Source organism: Mustela nigripes, chromosome 12, assembly GCF_022355385.1.
Source record: "Mustela nigripes isolate SB6536 chromosome 12, MUSNIG.SB6536, whole genome shotgun sequence".
NCBI classification, from domain to species: Eukaryota; Metazoa; Chordata; class Mammalia; order Carnivora; family Mustelidae; genus Mustela; species Mustela nigripes.
Genome location: NC_081568.1, coordinates 47722214 through 47743043, shown reverse-complemented (window position 1 = coordinate 47743043; position 20830 = coordinate 47722214). Strand labels below are relative to the sequence as shown.

The 20830-nt window shown below is 47.7% G+C and overlaps 2 protein-coding genes across 4 annotated transcripts in view; one reads left to right on the top strand and one right to left on the bottom strand.

Annotated features, from left to right (window-relative positions):
- Nucleotides 1-20830, bottom strand: part of CYFIP2 (cytoplasmic FMR1 interacting protein 2) — a 124502-nt gene that overhangs the window by 41900 nt on the left and 61772 nt on the right. For all 3 annotated transcript variants that reach the window (XM_059417244.1, XM_059417246.1, XM_059417245.1), the window contains 3 exons: nt 19304-19423; nt 13517-13716; nt 11925-12012 (listed from right to left, as the gene is read on the bottom strand). In XM_059417244.1, the coding sequence (XP_059273227.1) occupies nt 11925-12012; nt 13517-13716; nt 19304-19423 (408 nt within the window). The remainder of the gene's footprint in view (nt 1-11924; nt 12013-13516; nt 13717-19303; nt 19424-20830) is intronic.
- FNDC9 (fibronectin type III domain containing 9) lies at nt 6840-11824 on the top strand. The gene is made up of 2 exons (XM_059416546.1): nt 6840-7271; nt 9234-11824. Exons 1-2 carry the CDS (start codon nt 7102-7104, stop codon nt 9958-9960), a joined length of 897 nt encoding a protein of 298 aa, XP_059272529.1. The 5' UTR covers nt 6840-7101; the 3' UTR covers nt 9961-11824.

Here is a 20830-nt window from a genome sequence, read left to right as displayed (position 1 = left end):
TTTTCCCCAAGTAAAGATACTAATTTCCCTAAGTAAAGATACTAATTTTTCCAGTGGGGTTGTTGAAAGTCTATTTTTATTTATTATTATTTTTTAAGTAGGCTCCATGTCTGGCGTGGAGCTCCAGGAGGGGCCTGAATTCATGACCTGAGATCAAGACCTGAGCAGAGCTCAAGGGTTGGCTGTGTAACTAGCTGAGTCACCCAAGTGCCTCTGGGTGTTGGAAGTTTAGTGACGAAGTTTAGGGTGAAGTATAGAAACGTCACCCTACACGTGGTGCCTGACACACTGGGCCCACTCATGGCAAGTGCTGCCATTAATATTCCTTCATCTGATAATCTGGTAAGTGAAGTTGAAGAACATACAGATTCCTGGTTACATGGCCCCCGGCAGTGTTAGCTATAGTCACAATCCCCTGAGCGTGGAGAGGGGAGTGCATACCTGGGGTACCATTTTACACAGCACACGGTATATCCCCCGTGGGGATGGGGCAGAGGTCATAGGGCTAGGACTAGATGATGCGACATCAGAGATGTAGATTAGCTCCATACTGACAGCACTCTAAAAGTGGGAGCTGTCCAAGCACAGACTATTGGGCAGAGGCTCTCACGGCTGCCAGGGTCTCAGGGAGGCTGAGAAGCTGTTGCTAGAAGGGACGCCGGCCTGCACTCAGGGCTGGATAGACGTGTTGCTCCCCCGTCAGAGTTCCTGGCTGTGAGTCTGGCTTCCCCGGTGCCCATCCTTAGCAGTCCTAAACTTCACTCCCACTCAAGGTGCTTCCAAGACCAAGTCTCCCTTAACACGTGTGGCAAGTGCAAATAAAAACATATTCTGGTAGATGGAAACTGTTCGGCAGCTTCCGCAGTTCTGGGCTGAGAAGGAGAACCATTTTGGGATCATTTTAGGACACACAGGGGTGTAAAGAATTCCTCTTACAGACCCGCTCAGGGCACAGAAGAGGCCTCTTGTAGAGAAGCTGACATCAGGCTTGGATTCTGGTTGAGAACAGAAATATTTAGGCCTCCGACGATGTCCCACGCTCAGGAAGGATCAGCACGAAATGAGCGGAATCCAAGTCCCCCCAAGTGAATATGCTCACCGGATCCCCCCAGCCCCCAAAACCCCCGAGCCATGCAAGAGAAAGCACACACACATGCTGCAAAGTGCATGCACACACACACACATACACACACACACACACACCCCCGCAGGGCACCCGTCTGACCTGCTGGCTCAGTAGGAGGCTGGGCCCTATTGAGAAAATGTGGGAATATGGGAGCCTGGCCATTTTCTGAGGTTTGGCAGAGAAAAACAGGAAGGCAACAGGACTTGAGACATTGGAAACTTGCCACACATCTCTTAACACAGAACCAATTTCGCTGACTCAGGTAACAACCCACCAGCCTGCCTTGCGAACTCATCATGTCCCCTAGTTAGGATGTCTCACTTCAAATCAAGCTTGTTGGAATCCATACCGCACAAAAGACCTACCTTTGTGAGATCTCAATAAATAAATAAATAAATAACAAAAAATCTTGTTCCTGATTCAGAAACTAGAACCATTATTTTTAAAACGTGACATCAATGTGCATTTTTATTTTGTTATTTTTTTAAAAGGCAGGATAGTCTTTTAAGGAAAGACAATGAGGTGAGTTTGATCTGGCAGATCCTGGGCCCTGTGATATATTATGATATGGATTTAAAAAAAAACCACACCTGTGGTAATGTATATATCACATGAAAGTTACCAGTTTTGTAAGTGCTGTATAGGGGCTTTTAAGTCCTAAGGCCTCTACCTCTCATTGACAGTAAACACAGTCCCTCCAGACAGCGAGGACTATGTATTTGGCAAACGGAATCTGCAAGCAGCTTGCATCTCTGCTTTCCAGAATCACAATCCCTGTTTTCCGAGATCCCAAGAGGAGTTAAAACTGTTTCTAATTTCCTACATTCGTCACAATTTCTCTAATGTTCCTTGAGCAGTCCGAATCCCAGCAGCCCAGGGACACAAACACGGCCCCTGAATCCAGGCTGAATTCAGGCTGCAGCTCAGCTCTCTGAAACCCACAGGGCAAGAAGATGAGAGATGCACGCCGCCATCCTTGTTTGGGGACCCACCGGCTAAGATGGGTTGAAGGACTGATACACCCTGAGTTACAGGTCCAAGTGCATCAGGATTGCTTGCTGGTGTTTCTCTCTGTCTCTTCTTGATATGTAGTGAGCCACAGGCTGGGTCTCCAACGTATGGGTTCCTTCTCGGGCTTCTCAGCTCAGAGGTTAAAAAATCCAAGGGAACTGCTCTAGAGACCTCAAGGGTTGATGCTCCTCCCTTTCTTGTCTCATGAACAAAGACGGAGAACAGGAGCTGGAGATCTGTTCGGCAGTGTCCTACCAGTGGTATGATACTTAGAGATTCTAAAAGTTTTGGAAGAAACTGATGTCATCGCTTTTTAAATAACCTGTACCCATACACAAGTGTAAAGTGCATCTCGGCTCATGAATAATTCCTTCATCACTACCCAGGTGTATCGTTTTCTGTGGCAGCTATTAACAAATGACCACAAATCTGGTAAAACAGCATAAATACATTCTCTTATAGTTCTGGAAGCCATAGGCCAAAATCAGTATGACTGAACTAAGATCAAGGTGTCAGCAGGGCCACACCCCCTCCAGAGGCTGGAAGGGGAGAACCCATCCCTTGCCTCTTCCAGCTCCTGGTGCCTGACTTGTGGCCACCTCTCTCCAATCCCCTGAGAGGTGGGCTCCTCCTCAGTACGTGGGTGACCTCCCTCTGCCTCTGATAGCATGAAGGATCCATCCTGATAATTATGTTAATCTTCCCATCTCCCGGTCCTTCACTCACATCGACAAAGCCCCTATTTCGAATAAAGTAATATTTCCAGGTTACAGGATTAGGACCTGATATCTTTGGGGCATTACCAGCCTCCTACACCAGGTAAGGCAAGGTACAATCACCCCCATTTAGCAGAGGCAGAATCTAAGGGAAGAAAAACACAAAATGCTGTTTTGCCATGCATGCCAAGTGCCAAAATAAAAGCCTTCTGGACTGGTGGATTGAAGATGCTGTGTAGCTGGGGAGTGGTGCCATGCAGATATGGGGGGGGGCAGGGGGGGTGCACAGCAGAGCCAGTGGTGCGGCTGGTGGTCTTGTCAGTGGGGCTGATGCAGACTCCCTGGGGTAGGCAATGGTGGGAAATGCCGGTGGCAAGGCATGGACCCAGAAGGGACGTACTCAGTTGTCTGCAGCAAAGCACTGGGCCCTAGATCCTAGGACCATGACATGGAGAAAGCACTCCAAGAGTGGGATGAATTTCCCTGAGGTCAAATCATGGCTTAGACGGGGTTGGGGGTGGGGAGGGATCATTTAGCGGGTGACGATCACGCCAAACACAAGGTCCCACCAACAATTTCTAAAGACTGAAAAAGTGTTGGGAAATTATTGGTTATCATTTAGGGGCTGCTTTGTGTGACACTCTATGTCACCTGGAAGGTGGTATTTTGATAGACTCTATATAATTCACTTTACTTAGAGAAGTATATGTTTAAAACTTAGGCTCATATACTAGTTTCCATTCCTGGACCAGTTGTGAAAGGTTTTTTGACATTGAGGATCACCCCTCACCCTAAGTGCCAGAGCTCTTGGTCAGGGGTACGGGGACTCCAGGCTCCAGAGCAGGAAGCAGAAACAGTCACTGAATGCTTTTTTCCAGGTGTATTCGATGGTGTCCCTGCTTCTGCTGGCTTCATTCAGGTGGTTGAATATTCTCTCTGAGGTATTTTAGTTCCTTGTCTGCTCCCATCATTCTGGAATCCACTAAACTGTGAAGTCCTGTCTCTACTTCTCCAGAGAAGCTGAGTGAGGGTGAGTGCTCCTGTTGACAGCAGTTGACGGAAGAATGACAGTGGAGAGGAGCAGTGTTTCAGGGAGGCTTGTCAGGAGCTCCGGCTCTAGGGACTACAGACCAGAAGATGGCATGGTTCTGCCAAACCCCACTTCGTGATGATGGTCGAGGTAATGAACCGCTGGGAGCCTCAGTTTCTCCCTTTGCATAACGGTGATAAGAAGCCTTCGGCTCAGGTCATGGTCCTGGAGTCCTGGGATTGAAGCCCTGCATCAGGCTCCCTGCTCTGCAGGAAGCCTGCTTCTCCCTCTCCCACTCCCCCTGCTTGTGTTCCTTCTCTCACTGTCTCTCTCTCTGTCAAATAAATAAATAAAATCTTTTTTTTAAAAAAAAAGAAGCCTACCTCAAAGAGTTGTTTCCTGGGTAAAGTGACAAAGCCCAGGTAAGATGTACCAGAATGTTCTCACTGATTATTTCTGAGTTGTACAGGTTTGATTCCTGTCTTTGGGCTTTCTGTATTCTTTAATTTATATACAATGAGCATTTTTTTTTTCCTAAATAATAAAACTGTTTTATGAAAGCAAAAAAAAAAAAAAAAAAGGAAGGAAGGAAGCGTCACGAAGTTGCCCTTGACAACTCCTGGGTGAAGCTACAGTCAACTCAGGAAATGGCTCTGGCCCACAAGCTGGTCTCCTGAAGAGTAACGGCTGTTCCTAGGCCCAGCACTTATGGGGAGAGGCTTGTCTCATGGCCCAACACTTAACACAGGGATTCTTGATATTCCTGTCTGACAGAAGAGTTAACCAAGGTATAGAAAAGTGAGGGGATCTGCCAAGTCTACATAGGCAGGATTTGCAACCAGCCTTGGGGTTTTAGGGCCTGCACTCTGAACCACTACCTTCTCCTGGGTGCCGTTCAGCTTTGGATTGGCCCAGGAATGCCCTCTCATCATCCCTTTGCTGCCAGCTCCAGGAAGGGCACGGGGACACCTGTAGGGCTGATCTCTGGCAGTAATTTACTAGAGGTGTGAGTCATTCAGGGCCCTCCCAGGCTGCCTGCCCACGAGGCTACAAACTTGGACACACTATGGGAGGGTCCTCCGTGAAGGGGGAGAGAGAGGGAGTCTGGCTGGGATGTGATCTCCTGAGGCCAGTGCCCCGGAAGATTTATCTCACACCCTGAGGGCTGCCCTGGCTCCTCTGCTGCTGGTGGACAGTGATGGTCCAAAGGAGCACGATGGACCCAGGCCTGCGAGTCGGGGACCTGGTTTCCACCCCTGACTTTGCCACTAGTCAGTCATACAGCCTGAGGAATGCCACCCTTCTCTCGGGATCTGGAAAACAGGAAGGTTTCTAGGCCTCACTCCCATTCTCCGTGTCTCAACTTCTCAAATGAAGAGCTAAGTGTTAAAAATGGCATCCAGGAGCATTAAAAATAAATCTCCATTTTCTGTGGCAAAGGTTTGAGCTCTGTCTCGTCACTCTACAGGCCTCCTAAGTCTGGTATTTTTATTTCCCTCAAAATAACCTTTTCAAAAGGCACCTGCAAACTTCCACACTGGCCTTTCTGGGGCGAGGACACTTTGATGTTCTGCAGGGAGCTGCCATTAGCACACATTACAGCAGAGTTTAGACAGGCCCCCGGGAGGACCTAATGCCACGGGGAAGCCACAGAGCAAGTGTCTAATCAAGGCACATCCCAAGACGCCAGGCCTCACAGAGACCCTTGGCCAGGGGAGGGTCTGCAGCTCCCCAGGAAACTCTTCTTAACTTTTTGATTATCACTCCTGTGAATCACAAGGAGACTTTCATGGGTTCACTTGGATACTCTGGCCAAGAACCAAGAAGAGGAAAAAAACAAAAAACAAAAAAAACCCCTGACTTTTAAAAGCACATAATTTGTGTAAAATAATTCAGGTCTAAATCTGGCTGGAGCTGCTATGACAAATTTCCACAAACTTGGCGGCTGAAGATAACAGAACTTTATTCTCTCTGTATTTCTGACATGCTCTGTGATTGTCCCAATAGTGATGGCAACCAGGAAGGGATGGAATCTCAGAGGCAGGTACACCTTTATGGGAAATGGAAGCAGAGTCAGGATTCTTCAAAGAAGAGGAACTTGGAGGACCATCCAATCTGGGAATAATAGTAAGCAGTTTCCATTTCCGGGATCTACCCCAGGTGACTGGCTGGTAGGCAGTTTCTTGGGATGCTTGTTCCTGAGCCCAGCTGGAAGGAGGGCTGTAGTAGTTTCCCTGAGCCATTGTAACACATCACTACAAACATGGTGTCTTAACACCGTAGCATCTCACAGCTCTGGAGGCCGAAGCCTCAGCTCCAGGTGCTGGTGGGCCACGCCCCCTCTGAAGGCCCGGGGGCAGACCCCTTCTTTTCATTTTCCAGCTCCAGGTGCTGCTGGCGCCCCTCAGTTACAAAAGCATTATCCCAACCTCTGCCTCTGTGTCTACATGGCTCCTTCCCTTTGTGTCCCTCTGCGTGGAAACTCCTTCTCCTTTCTCTTATAAAGACACCAGTCACTGGATTTAGGGCTCCCCTTAAATCTAGGATGATATCATTTCAAGATCTTTACCTTATTCAATTGATAAAGACCCTATTTCCAAATAAGGTCACACTCTGGGGTTCTGGGTAGACCAGAATTTTGGATGGGACACTCGGATCAACCCAGTGCCAGTGCCGGGATGGTTCAGCAAGTCCGACAAGGGTTCTGGACTGGGCAGGGGTAAGCTCCTGCTTTCCCTCTGCCATCCCCCTCGAGCCCAAACCCAGAGCTTTACAGAGGATGGAACCAAGGCCCAGAGAATAAAAGACTCTTGACCAGGGTCATACATATAATTGGAGAATGCCACAGGAGATACGAATGAAGAAAGAAGGTGATAGAGAGGGAGGGTAAGGATGGGAGGGCTTGGGATAAAATTACTGTTTTAATTGTTGGATAACTGAGACGGGCATCTTTACATTGAGCCATTGTCCAAAGAGGGTCTAGATGGGGCCCGAAACGATCACCAACCAATCAAAGAGAACATTTGGCAGTCCTGGAAGAATTAGTACCATTCTGAGGATCAGTTTGCAGGAGACTGTTTGCCTTTTTTTTTTTTTTTTTTGGCCAAAGGAATGAGAGCTCCGCTCAGTGGGCAAAAGCCTTTCCAGACTGGTCCCTGAAAGCATCGTGCGTACAGATGCCTGCTGGTTGCCATGGTGAATGATGCTGATCTGAAGAAATGAATAATGTGAGCGTTGGGGGCGACAGTGGGATTACTCAGACAGTGGCGAGAGGCATCAAGGAGAGCCCAGAGCAGCGGAAGGGAGAAGGCTCCGTCCCTTCAGCTTTGGTCCACTCTGTCCCTGCCTCTGCAGGCTGCGTTCTAACCAGATCCACCGCGAGCATCAGGTAAGGGACATAAATGGCTCTTCTTGGAAATGGAAATGGTTTTTCCTTTCACACTCTGCCTGGCGGAGGGCCAGGCGATGGCAATACGAACAGCTAAAAATAGGGGGAATTTAGAAACAGAAGCAGAAAAGGAAAAGCAAATAAGGGAGACTCATCTGGTCCCCAAAGCTGAAGATGCTGCTACAGTGTCTTGCCAGAAAGCTCTTAAAAATGTCTGCTGTCGAGAACTCAGTCTGCAAAGACAGCCAGCAGCAGATGCGAAGCCAACAGGAGAAAAGATTCATGACGAAGCACGGGATTCCTGATCACCCCTGATGGAAGGGGTTTACAAAGGCCATTGCCTCTGTATTATAAGCAATGAATTAAGCTCTTTTCATTGTGGTCAGAAGTGTGTTTACAGGGGTGTGTGGGGCGGAGAGGATGGGGGAGGTCACAAGAAGGGAGACTGCTGAAGAGAGCGCAAACAGTCTCCTTCGCAATGACCTTCCCGGGAGGGATCTGAGCACACCTGTCTTGTCCTTCTCATTACCCATGTTTCCGGGAAGAAATTCCCAACCAAAGAGAAGGGAACTCTTTCCTTTCCTGAGCATTTCAGCTCACTGTCCTCCTTAGAGAAGAAAAACGAGGATTGAAAAATCACTCAGTGCTGTGCTTTTCTGCAACCCACCTCCTCTAGGTAAACGGGCATGGAAATCACAGGTGGGAGGGAGGCAGGGAGGGGAGAGCGCAGCTTGTCATGGAATCAGTTTGGCTTCACATCCGATTCAGGTTAAACTCTGGTTGATGGGTTTTGACTAGGTCATTAAGATCTAAACCACAGGCTTCTGCATTTCACTTTCACGTGAGACAGGAAGGGGAGAGAACAGGGCTGGGGGGGACCGTATGTGAGCACACACAGGCTGAAGGAATATGGCTGCCCCTGAATTTTACCAGGGGAAATTCAGTGGAGGGGACATTCTCTCTCTCTCAAAGAGATAGTATTTAAGAGAAACTAAAAAGCTTGAAGATAGTACTCTCTTACTAAAGCAGGAGGGCTGATAATCTGAAGAGGGCTCATTTAGTTTGTGGAAAAACAGCAACTGGGTGTTCGTACCAGCACCTCAATTTGCAATGACGATCTGTAACTAAACCCAGCAGCCTTGCCTCTGGAAATGCTCAGAGGGTGTGACGAAGATTAAGGGAAATTTATTACAGTATGTGAGCATCAAGCATGACGCATACTAGATGTGACCCAGCAGTCACTCCCTAACCGTTGGTGATGACTATCATTGTTAACACGCACAGGACCTGAGGTAAGAAACAGCAGCATTTATGCTAGTCTTAGGAGCTGACTGCCTTGACCTACACAACAGATTTCCTGGGTACCTCCGGTCTTGAACAAACAAACAAAGGAACAAAACATGAGCAGAGGCTTTGGGGAGCAATCAGCTGGCAAGGAGTGATGACGCAAATCTCCTCTCTCACGGGCAACAGAATTGAGAGGCTAAAATAGCAGTGGGCAGAATGTTCTAGATGATTGAGTTCACAGCACTGGAGGCAGAAGCAGAAGGTCCAGAAGGGATACTGTAGGTGATAGAATGGTCTGACTTGGTGACTAACAAGGGCACGTTAATCGGGTTGTCCGATTTCTTTTATTGCCTTTCTTCGTTTTTTAAAGGGTTGGAAACTATGTTGTATCTAAAGGACCTGAGCCAGGGGAGGATGAGGCTGGGGCATGTGGGTGTCTCTTTTTCAGGCCTGCAGGCCAGGGCTTTGACATGAGACAGCCCCAGTGTGAACTTCCGATCTCTTATTTCTTAGCTACGCCTTCGCTGACTAAAGTAACCTCCCGATCCCCATTTCTTTGTGAAACAGGGGCAATCTTAGTTCCCATTGTGAATGCTCAACATATGGTGGTTATGAATCTCGTACCTAAGTGCCTCAATAAGGGGATGTCATTTTTCGCTTTGATTCTGGTTCTAGAATCAGGATGAACATCGAGGTTGGGAACGTTTCTCACACAGGAGCCATCATTTCCTGGTCATCCTCGGAGCCCTGCCTGGAGGACTATTACCATATTATGTATAGGCCCAACTGGAATAGCATCTTCTCCGGCTATCTTCGCTACAGCTTCCACCACGAGGAGAAGGTGCCTCGAACCATCAGCTCCGTGGTGCTGGAACACCTCGCCCCTTCCACTCTCTACTTCCTCTGCATCAGCTGCAAGAAGGCTGCCTTCCCCTATAGGCACTACTGCACCATGTTCCATACCCTGGATAAGAGTCCGCTGGCAGCTGGGAGCTCGCTGGTGGACCCCCAGATCTCCCTGTGGGTGTTGATGGCCATTCTGCTGGCCTGCTTCACAGCCGTCTTAGCTTTCATCTGTCTCCAGTTCTGGTGCATCCGTTGCCATGAGCCTCGATGGTCTTACAGAGCCGGCCACATGGAGGAAGCCAATGGGTTGGTGAGATGGCCAGAGGAGGCCCCCGCCCTTGGGCAGAGAGAGGAAGACCTGCAGGGCCTCCCCCTGGTGGAAATGCCGCGCAAGAACTCCGGAGCAGAAGCAGAACCAGATGCCGAAGGGGAAGCCAACCAGGAAGATGACGGGGCTGATGAGGATGCCGCCAATCGGGATGTCCCCGACGTGGGGGCCTTACTGCAGGGTGGTGGGGGCGATCATGCTGCCATGCTGCCTCATTTTAAGGAGTGAGGGTTAGGGAGGAGGCGGCCTGCATCCCGTAGCTTAAAGCCCTCCCTACAGTAGATCTTTCGTAAACATGTGTTCCTAGACCACCCTTACACCTCCCCTCAACGTTCTTGTCGAAGCTGTCCAGGGTCAGTGCTTCTGTGGGTCACGCGGGTTGGACGAATGCCCTATGACAAAGCTTCTCAAGCTGCAAAGCTTATACCCCCAGAGTATGCCAAAGGAGAACACGGTGTCTCTCAGGAGTGTCTGTTTAGGGGACCCCCGTTAGGAATGGAAAACAGCATTTTAACGCTTAAACAAACATGAATATATTATGGCACAGAAAGCAAAATTTGCATGACTTAATAAAACACAGTACTTTGAGGAAACTTTTGAGTTAAAGATGGGCTCTTTGGGGGTATGTTGTCAGTCAGCAGAGGCGGACATCCTGTCCCCTCTGCTGTTGGGGGGATGATTTTGGAAAGACTGGGAAGCCTTGCTCTACAGTGTTGTCCGGCTTTCAGGCTATCATATACCACCTTGTACCCCATCTCCATTTTGTTTAAACCACAGGCTATCTTTACTATTATTAACAACATTTTTCTTTAAATCAACTCATTTTTAAAACCTAAACTGGATTTTAAAAGATAGACTTATATGACTCCATAAATGAAAAACCAGTACCCTGGAAACAAAATAACATTAAGCCTGACTTAGATTCTATGGCCTACTAATGACTCTGAGCTTAAGGTCTGCTCTCTTAGCTTCGACAAAAAAGGAAATTGGAGAGCAGAAAGTATTAAAGACATATAAGCATCAACATAAATGTGTCTTTCTCCTTGTTATAATCACAAGGTTTGAAAGACATTTGGAAAGGGGTGTGTTGTTCTTACTTTGTGAGTCAGGGTCATTCAATGACATTTCTGTGAACTATCCAAAATGCTGGTTCCAAGTGTCCCTTGTTTAGAGAAAGCTGCCAGAAAGACTGGCTGTCCTCGAGAGGACATATGCACTGTCCCAGCATCATCCCAAGACGTCTAAGCCTGCCTGTAGGCCTAAGTGGTGGGAGCACACGGGTTCACCACACTTCCCAGTTGAGGGCTCCCTGACCTAGAGGAGTACCTTTTCTTATATGTATTCAGTTCTTCTGGGTCCATCTGGGCTTACTTTTTGAAAATGGGGTCAAAGGTGGCCATTTCTATTCCATCACAAAGGAAAACATTGGCTTTGTTTTCGTGGACATGTTTCCCTCTCACAGTGGCATTCTTCCCCTGCAAACCCACAGGATAAGAAACAGATCTCCTACATCTATCACAGTGTTGGTGAGACTCTGTGAACACTGCCCTCTGTCCTCACCACGGGTATAGAAATTCGAGGAGGGTAGAGATGGTGTTTGTTTTAATCTCTGATACATCCCCAGCATGCAGAATCTAGTCCAATGTCTGGCTTATTGTGGGCGCGTAATAAATGTTTGCTTCATGAATGGCAAAGGACTGAAGGTCTAGAACGGGGCACCATTTGGGAGGCCTGGTTAATGTCAGGATGCATACTATGAACGAAGCAGCAGAGAGACGACAGAAGACCCGTCTCCCAGCTCTAGCTCCAGCCTTCTGGGATTTCCTTCAAAACTATACCTTCCCCATGGCTACCTCTCAGCAAAACCCTTGCCTTTCCGGAGCACAAAATCCCAGAATCTCACGACCACTCTGCAGTGAATCAGCTGAGTAACAGGAGGACACAGGATGAAGACGAGAAGCCCCACACACCTACTTCCCTGCTCGCCTCAGTGAAATCCTCCCAAATAATTCTCACCCAGCAACCCCCCTGCCAAGTCTGCTTTACCCCCAGCCTTGCTAGCTGTGCACAAATAAAGACGAGTATACTTACAGTTGGTTCTGCCTCTCTAGCTCTGTACCTTTTTACTTTTTCTGATTTGGGGAACACTTCTGTATTTGCTTAAGCTCACTAGTCTTCTTAGGAGGACTCACCTTGGATCCATAGAGGTAATAAGGCTGGACGTTGGCGGGTTTATCTCTTTGCGGTTCTTGGGTAAAAGGAATGGCAGTTCGAACAAAACTAGTAGAGGAAAAGAGAGGGGGTGGGAGTTAACTGGGTCCTGAGAGCACTCTTCATGGGACACAACCCAGCCAGAGCCCTTCCTGACCAGGTGCAACCACAGCGTTTACAGGTGGCTGTCTATAAAAATGACTAAACTCTTATGACACACTCCCATTCATTCATCTGCTGTCTCCTTCCCATAGGTGGGGAAACCGTGGTGCAGACTCCCAGGCTAGCCTCTGGGCTATGGCTGCTCATAGGGACAGCGGGCAAGAAAGGGACCACTGGCTGGGCCTGGAAATGGCCTTCTCTGGGGCTCTGATCCCTCCCCTCACCCCCGGCTGGCTTCTTCAGAGCAGGGTTCCACAAACTCTGGAAAGGCCCGGATAGGAAGTGTTCTCAGCTTTGCAAGCCAGATGGTCTCTGTCACCATTACTCAAGTGTGGCTCGTAGCGTGAAGCGCCCAGAAAAGACTATAGATGAATGAGCATGGCGGGGTTCCAGTCAAACTTTATGAATTTCAAATGATTTTTCACTTGTCATCAAACTATAATTCTTTGGATTCTTTTTCCCAACTGTTCAAAAACGTCGATAGCATTCTTTGCTCCCGGGTTGTACAGAAACAGTTGGCAGCAAGATGTGGCTTGTGGGCGATCGCTTGCAGACCTCTGCTTGAGAGGATTCAAAGTCCCAAATCGTTACAGAACCACAAGTCTGGCTTGCTAAGTGTGTGGGCTCAGGCTCCTCTGTGGGTTCCCTCCCAGCGCCTTCATTTCACTCAGAACAGACTTATTGAATCCTGGCCGTGAACCAGGCCCTTGAGGGTACCGAGAGGATCTATAAACACACACACGTTTGTGGGACCTCATGGACTTGTTCTGCGGGTGACATGTCTCTCCACTTCCAGTAGGATTTGAACTTCTGTGAGGATAAGGGATTAGGTCATGTCCTCCCCTCGGTGCCTGACACCGGGCTGTGTGTGCCTACTCTGCACGAACGTATTCAGGTATGTGGATAACGTCATCGAAGTACCATCCGCTCAGAAGGCGCCATGCCTGCCCCTAGGCTGGGCTGTACTAACCTCCGCAGCACCGCCTCATTCCGCGGGCGCCGTTCCCACCACGCACCCTGGGCTCCTTGAAGACTTTGCCTGGGATAGTCTTCTCCTGTCTTTTCACCTTATTTACTCCTACTTACCCTTCACATCTCTCCTCAAGCACTACTTGTCAGAGGAGGAAGCCTCTCTTGGGGTTCCCATCACTTCCCAGGCCAGATCGGGTAGCGGTGTTTTCTCTCTCATGCCTGGGGCTTTCCTCCATCTCATAATTCACTCTTCCCATTTTTTCCCTGCGTCCTCCTTGCCTGAAGGCCCTCAGAGGCAGGCTTGTTCCCTGTGGCCTCCCCACCCCCGGCACAGAGACTGTGCGGACACGGGGACTCCCCGAGACGCCTGTTCCAGGAAGGGACCACTTCCCCGCGCCCCCAGCCCACCCCGGCCCCCTGCGCACAGGGACTCCCTTACCGGTTGGTGGACCCGTTGTAGCAATAGTTGGGGAGGAAGTCGAAGTTCAGCTCCCAGAACACATGGAGGGTGATGCGGCCGTAGGGGGCAGACACGTTGTGGTTGGCCTCCCGGAACATGGCGTCGAAGCTGTCCAGGGTCATGTGCTTACAGAGCAGCCGGTGCGTGAGCCGATTGATCTCCAGCAGCCACTCCAGCTCCTGCCAGAGAGAGCCCACGGCTGCTGAGGGTGGATGCACACACCCTATATGCTCCCATGCGGCCCGCTTCATCTCACAGCTTCCTTTCCCGCGGGGGAGAGCCCTCAGGCAAGCTCCCCACGCCTGACGGAAGACCATGCAACCACATGTCCCTCTTCAGAGGAGGGATCCCCAGACTGGGTGCAGGAAAGCTGCACGCCTGGCCTGGGAAGGGGGCCACAGACCGCATACGATACCCGTCTATACCCCCTTGGGTGGAGACATGCCTACTTGTCTTCCAGTTTCCACACTGGTGAGGAAAAAGCTTGCTTCTCAGCGTTGCAAGTAAATAAAAGGAAGGTGGGCCTGGCCGTCACCAGGGGCTATATGTCTGCTGTGCAGAAAGCTATCCTAAGAGTTACCACCTGTTACGTTCTTACTACTTGGTCAGACCACATGAAATTACTGTTTTGTTTTTTTTTTTTTGTTAAATACCATCGAATAGGAGTAGTTTTGTGTGGTTCAATTTAATATACACCAAACAGTATCCTTGGCACTTAATGTGTCTTAACTCATTTAATGCTTAAGAAACCCCTTAATGCATTAGAGAAACTAAGGCTTAGAGAAGTTGAATCACTTGACTCCAAATCCAGGAAGCTGGGCTCCGAAGTCCATATCCTTAATCACTGTATACTACAGGACTCTTAAAACTAGCTGGAGGCAGAATGCCCCCTCCTTTGGATTCCTCCTGGGTCTGCCGGTCACAGGGTTGGTTACAAGTTGGCAAAGGTTGCAGCTGAAAGCCGTGGGCCAAGGTCTCACGTGAGCTGTGGGCTGACTGCTTGGAACCCTGCCTTCAGGCAGAGAATGGGAGCAAAGCAGACAATATGCAGACACAACAGGTCACCGCATTCGTTGGCAAGTATAAGGAGGGTGAAACCCTCTGGGCTGGCTTTAGTCCCCTGTTGTGCTGCTATGAAAAAGAATCAAAGCACAGTCTTGTGCAGAGAGAGAACCCGTCCCCCTTTGTGAGGCTCAGGACACTCCCACATTATTGTGGTCAAGCCCTCTTTTGAGACAGGTAGGATGTCTCCTGTTTCATAGAGGGGACACAGGAGGCTCAGAGGGTGAAGTAACTTGTCCAAATTAACACAGAGAACACAGACCACAGTTTAGTGAGTGATCCTGGGTTTTCTGCCTTCAAATCACATGTGTCTGGGCCTCTAGGACAGAGCTGCCTGGAATAAAGAAGCAATTTGCTAAGAAAGCCCTTGGAAAAGTAATGATGATTACAGTAAAGATGGTCTGACAATTAAAAAAAAACTCCACGAACACTGGCAAGGGCAGTGGACCAGAGGGCGGCCAGGAGGTGGGACAGCCACAAGGCCAGCTTCAGTGGCTGGGATAAGGAGCTCAGGTCTCTACAGTCGGTTACAGGACACAGCCCCACACCAGGGAATCAGTTTTGTTCTCATCAACCCCAAGGCACCCCCATGCTGGCTGGGGTCCCAAGTGTGGCCAGGTGGAGGCCCCAGAACACACTTCCAACCTTGGAGCTTTGTCCTTCTGAAAGTCAGATGCTATGGCTCTAGACTGGGGGTGTAGAAGTGGATGGAAGCTGGCAAACTTCGACGGCTGTGGAAGCCAGCCAGCTCAGGGAAGGGGGACGGGCAGGGGCAGGTGGGATTCCTGGGGTCTGGGCTGCTGGCTGTGGCACAATGTCTGGCCAGACAAGTGTGGAGCTGCTACTTAACTCCACAGAGCTGTTGCCTCCTCAGAATGGGCTCAGTGAGGCCAGCGCTCACGGTCTTTCAAAAGAAGGTCAAAATCTAGATTTCAGTTCTGGAATGGCAGCTGGAAGAGCAAGTCTCCAGCCCCTGTGCACCGTGAAGTCGATGAAGGACAGAGACACAGAATCACCTCTCAGCTTCGGTCTCTTGGGGCCTACCAAGCTGGACCCTCTGTGCCCATTCACTTCGGATGGGTAAAAAAATGAAATATATAAAATAAATGGAGTAAACATCAATGACTTTACGGAGTCCCATGCACACTGAGGAACCGTGTTACCAGGAAGATTAACTGCCAGCGAAGAACCAGGCAACAGTTTCTGTTCTAATGTTCTGTGATTTTAAGTCTCACAAATGCGAGTCAGCATTTACGCGGGAGACCGCAGGAGGGAATTCTCAATGCTGCTGATGTGGGGCTGTTGGAAACGTGGGTCCACTTCTCCCGCCACGCAACAGTTTCTGATAGGTGATCCTATCGAGGTTTCTGATAGGTAATCCAAGCCTTGTGTTGGCCTCACCGGTGTTCTTCCGGCCTTTAAATTACAAGAGGGCACTTGCCTCTAGGATGTGGAGCTCAGGGCATCAAGCTTGGCACAGGTAGAAAAGGCCTCTCATGAGAGGTTCAGCCACCTTCTGAGAGGGTCTCAGTTTTCTGCAGTAGAGCTGGTTTACTGGGGGGAACACAGAGAAGCAGAACTGGGGACATGAAACACTTGGTGGGGCGACTTCTGTGAAGAGTGGAGAGAGCTCTTGGACAGGAGCCAGAAAAGCTGTGTCAGCCACACCGGACTGCTGACCAGCTCTGCAGCCCCAGGCGGGCGAGAAGAACAGGGGTCTCGAAGTCAGGTGCCGCAGGGCATGGAAGGTCCTACACAGGAAAAAGGTGTGCCAGCGGGGCTGGCCGCAAGCTGAAGAGAGCACAGCGCGGCTGACGAGATCGTCTAGTCATTTCTAGATGATCGCTGCCATCTGGAAAGGCTGGTGTGAGGTTGCCAAAGCTTCTGCACTTTTATTCAGATTCTTCCAAATGTTAAATGTTGGCTCAAAATTTCACATGTGCTCTGCAGCAGAAACAAAACACAGCCTGCAAGCTGCCAGCCCTCAGATTCAGTGTCGGATCTCTCCGGGAATCTATTTGCTTGACTGCGTAGGATGAGGATGGCTGACTGAAGAAATCTCTGTCACCCTCCCAGCTTGGCCTCATCAAGCTGCCTTCCCAGCTCAGGATGGAGTTTCCAAGGTGGAGGGAAGGGCTGAGGGAGCAGATTCTGCAGGCGTTTCTCAGAAGAGGCAGAAGCTTCTCAGCCAAGGCCAGTAGGGGCCTCCCGACCTCCCAGGAGAGACCATCCCTGGGGTCTCCTCTTCCTGGTCTTCGAAGGGAGTGGCTCCTCCCCAGGGGCTGATGTTCTCACCTGATAAACAACAGCTTTCACTGCTTGTTTTGATTTTGCTCTCAGCTAAAAGAACATTCAGTGCCTTTCAAGGGATGGGAAGAGGCTGTGGACACCCACACACACCCCAAACCATGAGATATGCCCATTCATTACTGGACAGCTTGAAGCTACTGATAAACAACAAAGATGAAAACAGAAAATCCCATCCCTGGGAGATGATCACTGCTAACATTCTGGCATCAACAAAGAAAAACCTGTTCCTTCCTTCCTTTCAAGAAAAATCTACTTCTTAAAATAAATCTCCCAGAAGATCATGCGCTATATGGAAGTCTCCTAAAGTAATTGACCCAGGACTTAGGTGGGTAGATGGGGGCAAGTCCTTGTAGGAAACGCTGCTGAAAATTCACCCTGAGAATATCTCATTGTAGCCCCAAATTTCTATGCTCCTATCTTTTTTTTCCCTTTCTTTTTCTCACTTTTTTTTTTTTTTCCCAGAAGCTGTTATTTATTAAGTGCAAGGGAGAGAGTCATCCTTATAAAAACACTGTATGATGGATTCTAATATTCCTCCATCATGTAGATAGGGAAATGAGCCTGTAGAAATTAAGTAATTGGCCACAATTGCCGGCTACTAAGTAGCAGGTCCAGGACTGGGACCCCAGGTCTTTTTGACTCTAGAGCCCTAGTCTGTAGTCACTTTAAAAACAAACAAACAAAACCACTTTGTCCATTTAAAAAACAAAATTTTTTAAATTTTGAAATAATTTTAGACTCACTTTTCTGTGAATGAAATAGCAGAGTTCCTGCATATCCTTGACCCAATTTCCCCAATGTTAACAGCTTACACAACCTTGGCATAATTATTTAAAGTCAGAAATTGACATTGGTCCCCTTCTATTAACTAAATGACACAACTTACTCAGATTTCGCCAGATTCTCCACGAGGGTCCCTTTCTCTGTTCTATGATTCAATTTGGAATCCCACACTGCTTCTGGTTGTCATGTCTTCTTAGACTTTTTTCAATCACTGACATTTTTCAGTCTTCGTCTTTTTATGATCTGGATGCTTTTGAGGATTGCTGTTCATTTTTTAAATGCCATTTAATTGGGGTTTACCTGATATTTTCTCATGATTAGATTGAGAAGATGCCTTTCAGCAAGAATACCACAGAAGAATACACAGCAGGGGTTACATGAATATAGATTATTGCCAGTGTTGTTGACTTTTGATGCTTGGTTAAGATGGTGTTCCCACGGTAAAATTACTAATCTTCCTCTTGGAGTTCATAAATATCTTGAAGGAGATAGTTTGAGACTATGCAAGAATCCAGCTGCTTCTTTTTTTGTTTGTTTCTTTGTTTTTTTTTTTAATTTTTGAGTAATTTTTAAAATTGTGGTCAGTTTTACATTTATGTTTTTATTTTTTATTTTTATAAAAAATTCCATTTATATTTTACATTTTAAAAAATATTTATATTTTTATATCTACAATGTAAGTAACAGAAGACTTACCACTGACACCATTTTTGAGTGTATAGCTCTGTGGAATTCAGTTCACTCACATGACTGTGCCACCATACCACCACTGAGCTCCAGAACTTAATTTCCCTCAACCAAAACTCCTTACACTAACACCCTTGTCCCCGTAATCACCATCGCACTTTCTGTCTCTATGCATATGACTACTCTAAGGACCTTGTAACAAGAGGAACCATAAAATGTGCTTTTTAAAGTCCCACCTACTAATTTTAGCATCCATTGCTGGATTTTGCCCACAATTGTCACTGTGGCATTCTCATGGTGATTTTCTGTTTCTCTCATTCCTCCCACTCATCTGCTTTTGAGACATTAAAATCTTCTGTTGATGCGGACTGGTTGATCAAGTTTATTCTAATCCTTGGAGAGGAAGAATGAGCAGAGAGCATCTCAATGAAGGGAGCCTGCTCCTTGCTCGTGCATCAGGATCAATGACAGGGTTTCCAGATCCCAGAGCAAACTGGAAACGTGGGAGCCCTTGTTAAAAAACTAAGGATTTCAAGATGACAATAGCAGAGCAGTCAACCCAGCACAGAGCCCTTCTGACCCTATACTGCACACCCATGATGCCCACCCTGTGTGCAACCTTCCCTAGCTTCTCAGGACCTCCCCTGCACCGGCTCAGCTCTGAAATCCAAAGGACTTTGGAACCCAAAGTATAAGCAGCTGTGCCCCAGGGCTAGGCATGTCAGAGATCTCAAGGCACTCAGGAGACTAAGATCACTCTCATTCTTTTTAAGTCCCCTCCTCCCCAACCCCGGTCCATTCAGCTGGGAAAGAGACTAACTGCTTCTCTTCAACTAGCTCTGTACTAGGCTAGCAATGCCTCCAACTAGGCTTCAAGTCTAAGGAATCCCAGGGCAGAACTCCCACGGGCCCCCAGTCTCGTACCACGATGGAAGTCAGGTCCTCACTCTCGAAGCGGCTGATGGCCTGGTCCAAGGATTTATACATGGCAGCAGAGATGCGCTGGGTAATGAGTCTGTTCAAGTCGATTGATCTACCCAAAAGCTGCATGGAAGTGACGGGGAGAGAAGTTATTTAAGGTTCTCATAGGCACATGACAACTAAATGCAATGCAACATAAGAAATTGGATTAAAAGCATAAAGAACATTACTGGGCCAAATGGGGACTCTATGCAGAAAACAGTATTGTTAAATATCCTGAGTATGATCATTCTATCTTGATTATGAGATAATACCCTCATTCTTAGGACGTATATCCTGAGGTATTCATGGGTAAAGTGTCATGACATCTGCAACTTACTCTCAAATGGTTAAGAAAAAGAGTTCATATATTTAAAACATAAATATAATTTAATGTTACATATATATGTATTCTTTTAAATTATTTATATATGCTATATTTATTTACTACTTATGTATTTACTATTTATATGCTATTTCATTATATGTTATGTTTATAATATATATTATATACTATTTATATATTTATATACTATTTACCTATATTTTAGACACATACACACACATACACATGCATATTCATATATGGCTCTTGGCTAAGTGTCCGAGGATTATTCCTAACTATTTTATTTTTTGTACTGTATTCATGAGAAAGAAAAAAATATGTATATAAGAGAAAGTAAACCAATTGGGTAAAATATTAATGATCACAAATCTGCCTGTAGAGTATATATATATATATACACATATATATATATATATATATATATATATATATTCATTGTGTTTTTCCTTCAACTCCTGTAAGTTTGAAATATAAGAAGCTGAGAAAAAACAGGGTGCCTCCAGACTGTTGGAAAGGTTCAGGACAAGCTCCGGCACGCCATGCAACGTTGACATCCTAAATTTAGCCATGAGGTCCTTCCCACAACGATCCTGTGCCCCACCTCCATCACCAGAGAGTAGCAGCTCCAGCAGCAAGGGCCTACTGCCGGCCTTTATGGGGATGAGTACACAAGCATGAGAATGCAGGGCTGGATGGAAAATGGAACTTCTGCTAATTCCCACCAGGGCACACCCATGTAGGCATCATCACAGATGCTGTGCAAATAGCAGTAAACATCTACTCGGTACCCGCTGTGGGCACTGCGCTTTACTAGGTGCCCAAAAGGGGTCTTAATTTTTTTTTTCTTTCTATTTCTCTTTTGGGAGATTGTCTACCAACTGACTAAGACCCCCCAGCAGGCACCTTGTACACACCTGAAGCTCTTAGTATTTAATGTTCTATGGCTAATTCTGGCTGCAACAGGAACTGATGGCTGGATTTCCTGAGAGGCCAGAGGGAAAGCACTGAGCTCCTCCTGCTGACAGAGGTGAAGATACGTTCTTCCCTCTCATTATTCTCCACTTCCCTTTGATTTCTCACGGCAATGAAAACGCCCAGGGTTTCCAGGGTAACCCCTTCCTCTGCACCTAGGGCACTTCTCGGCT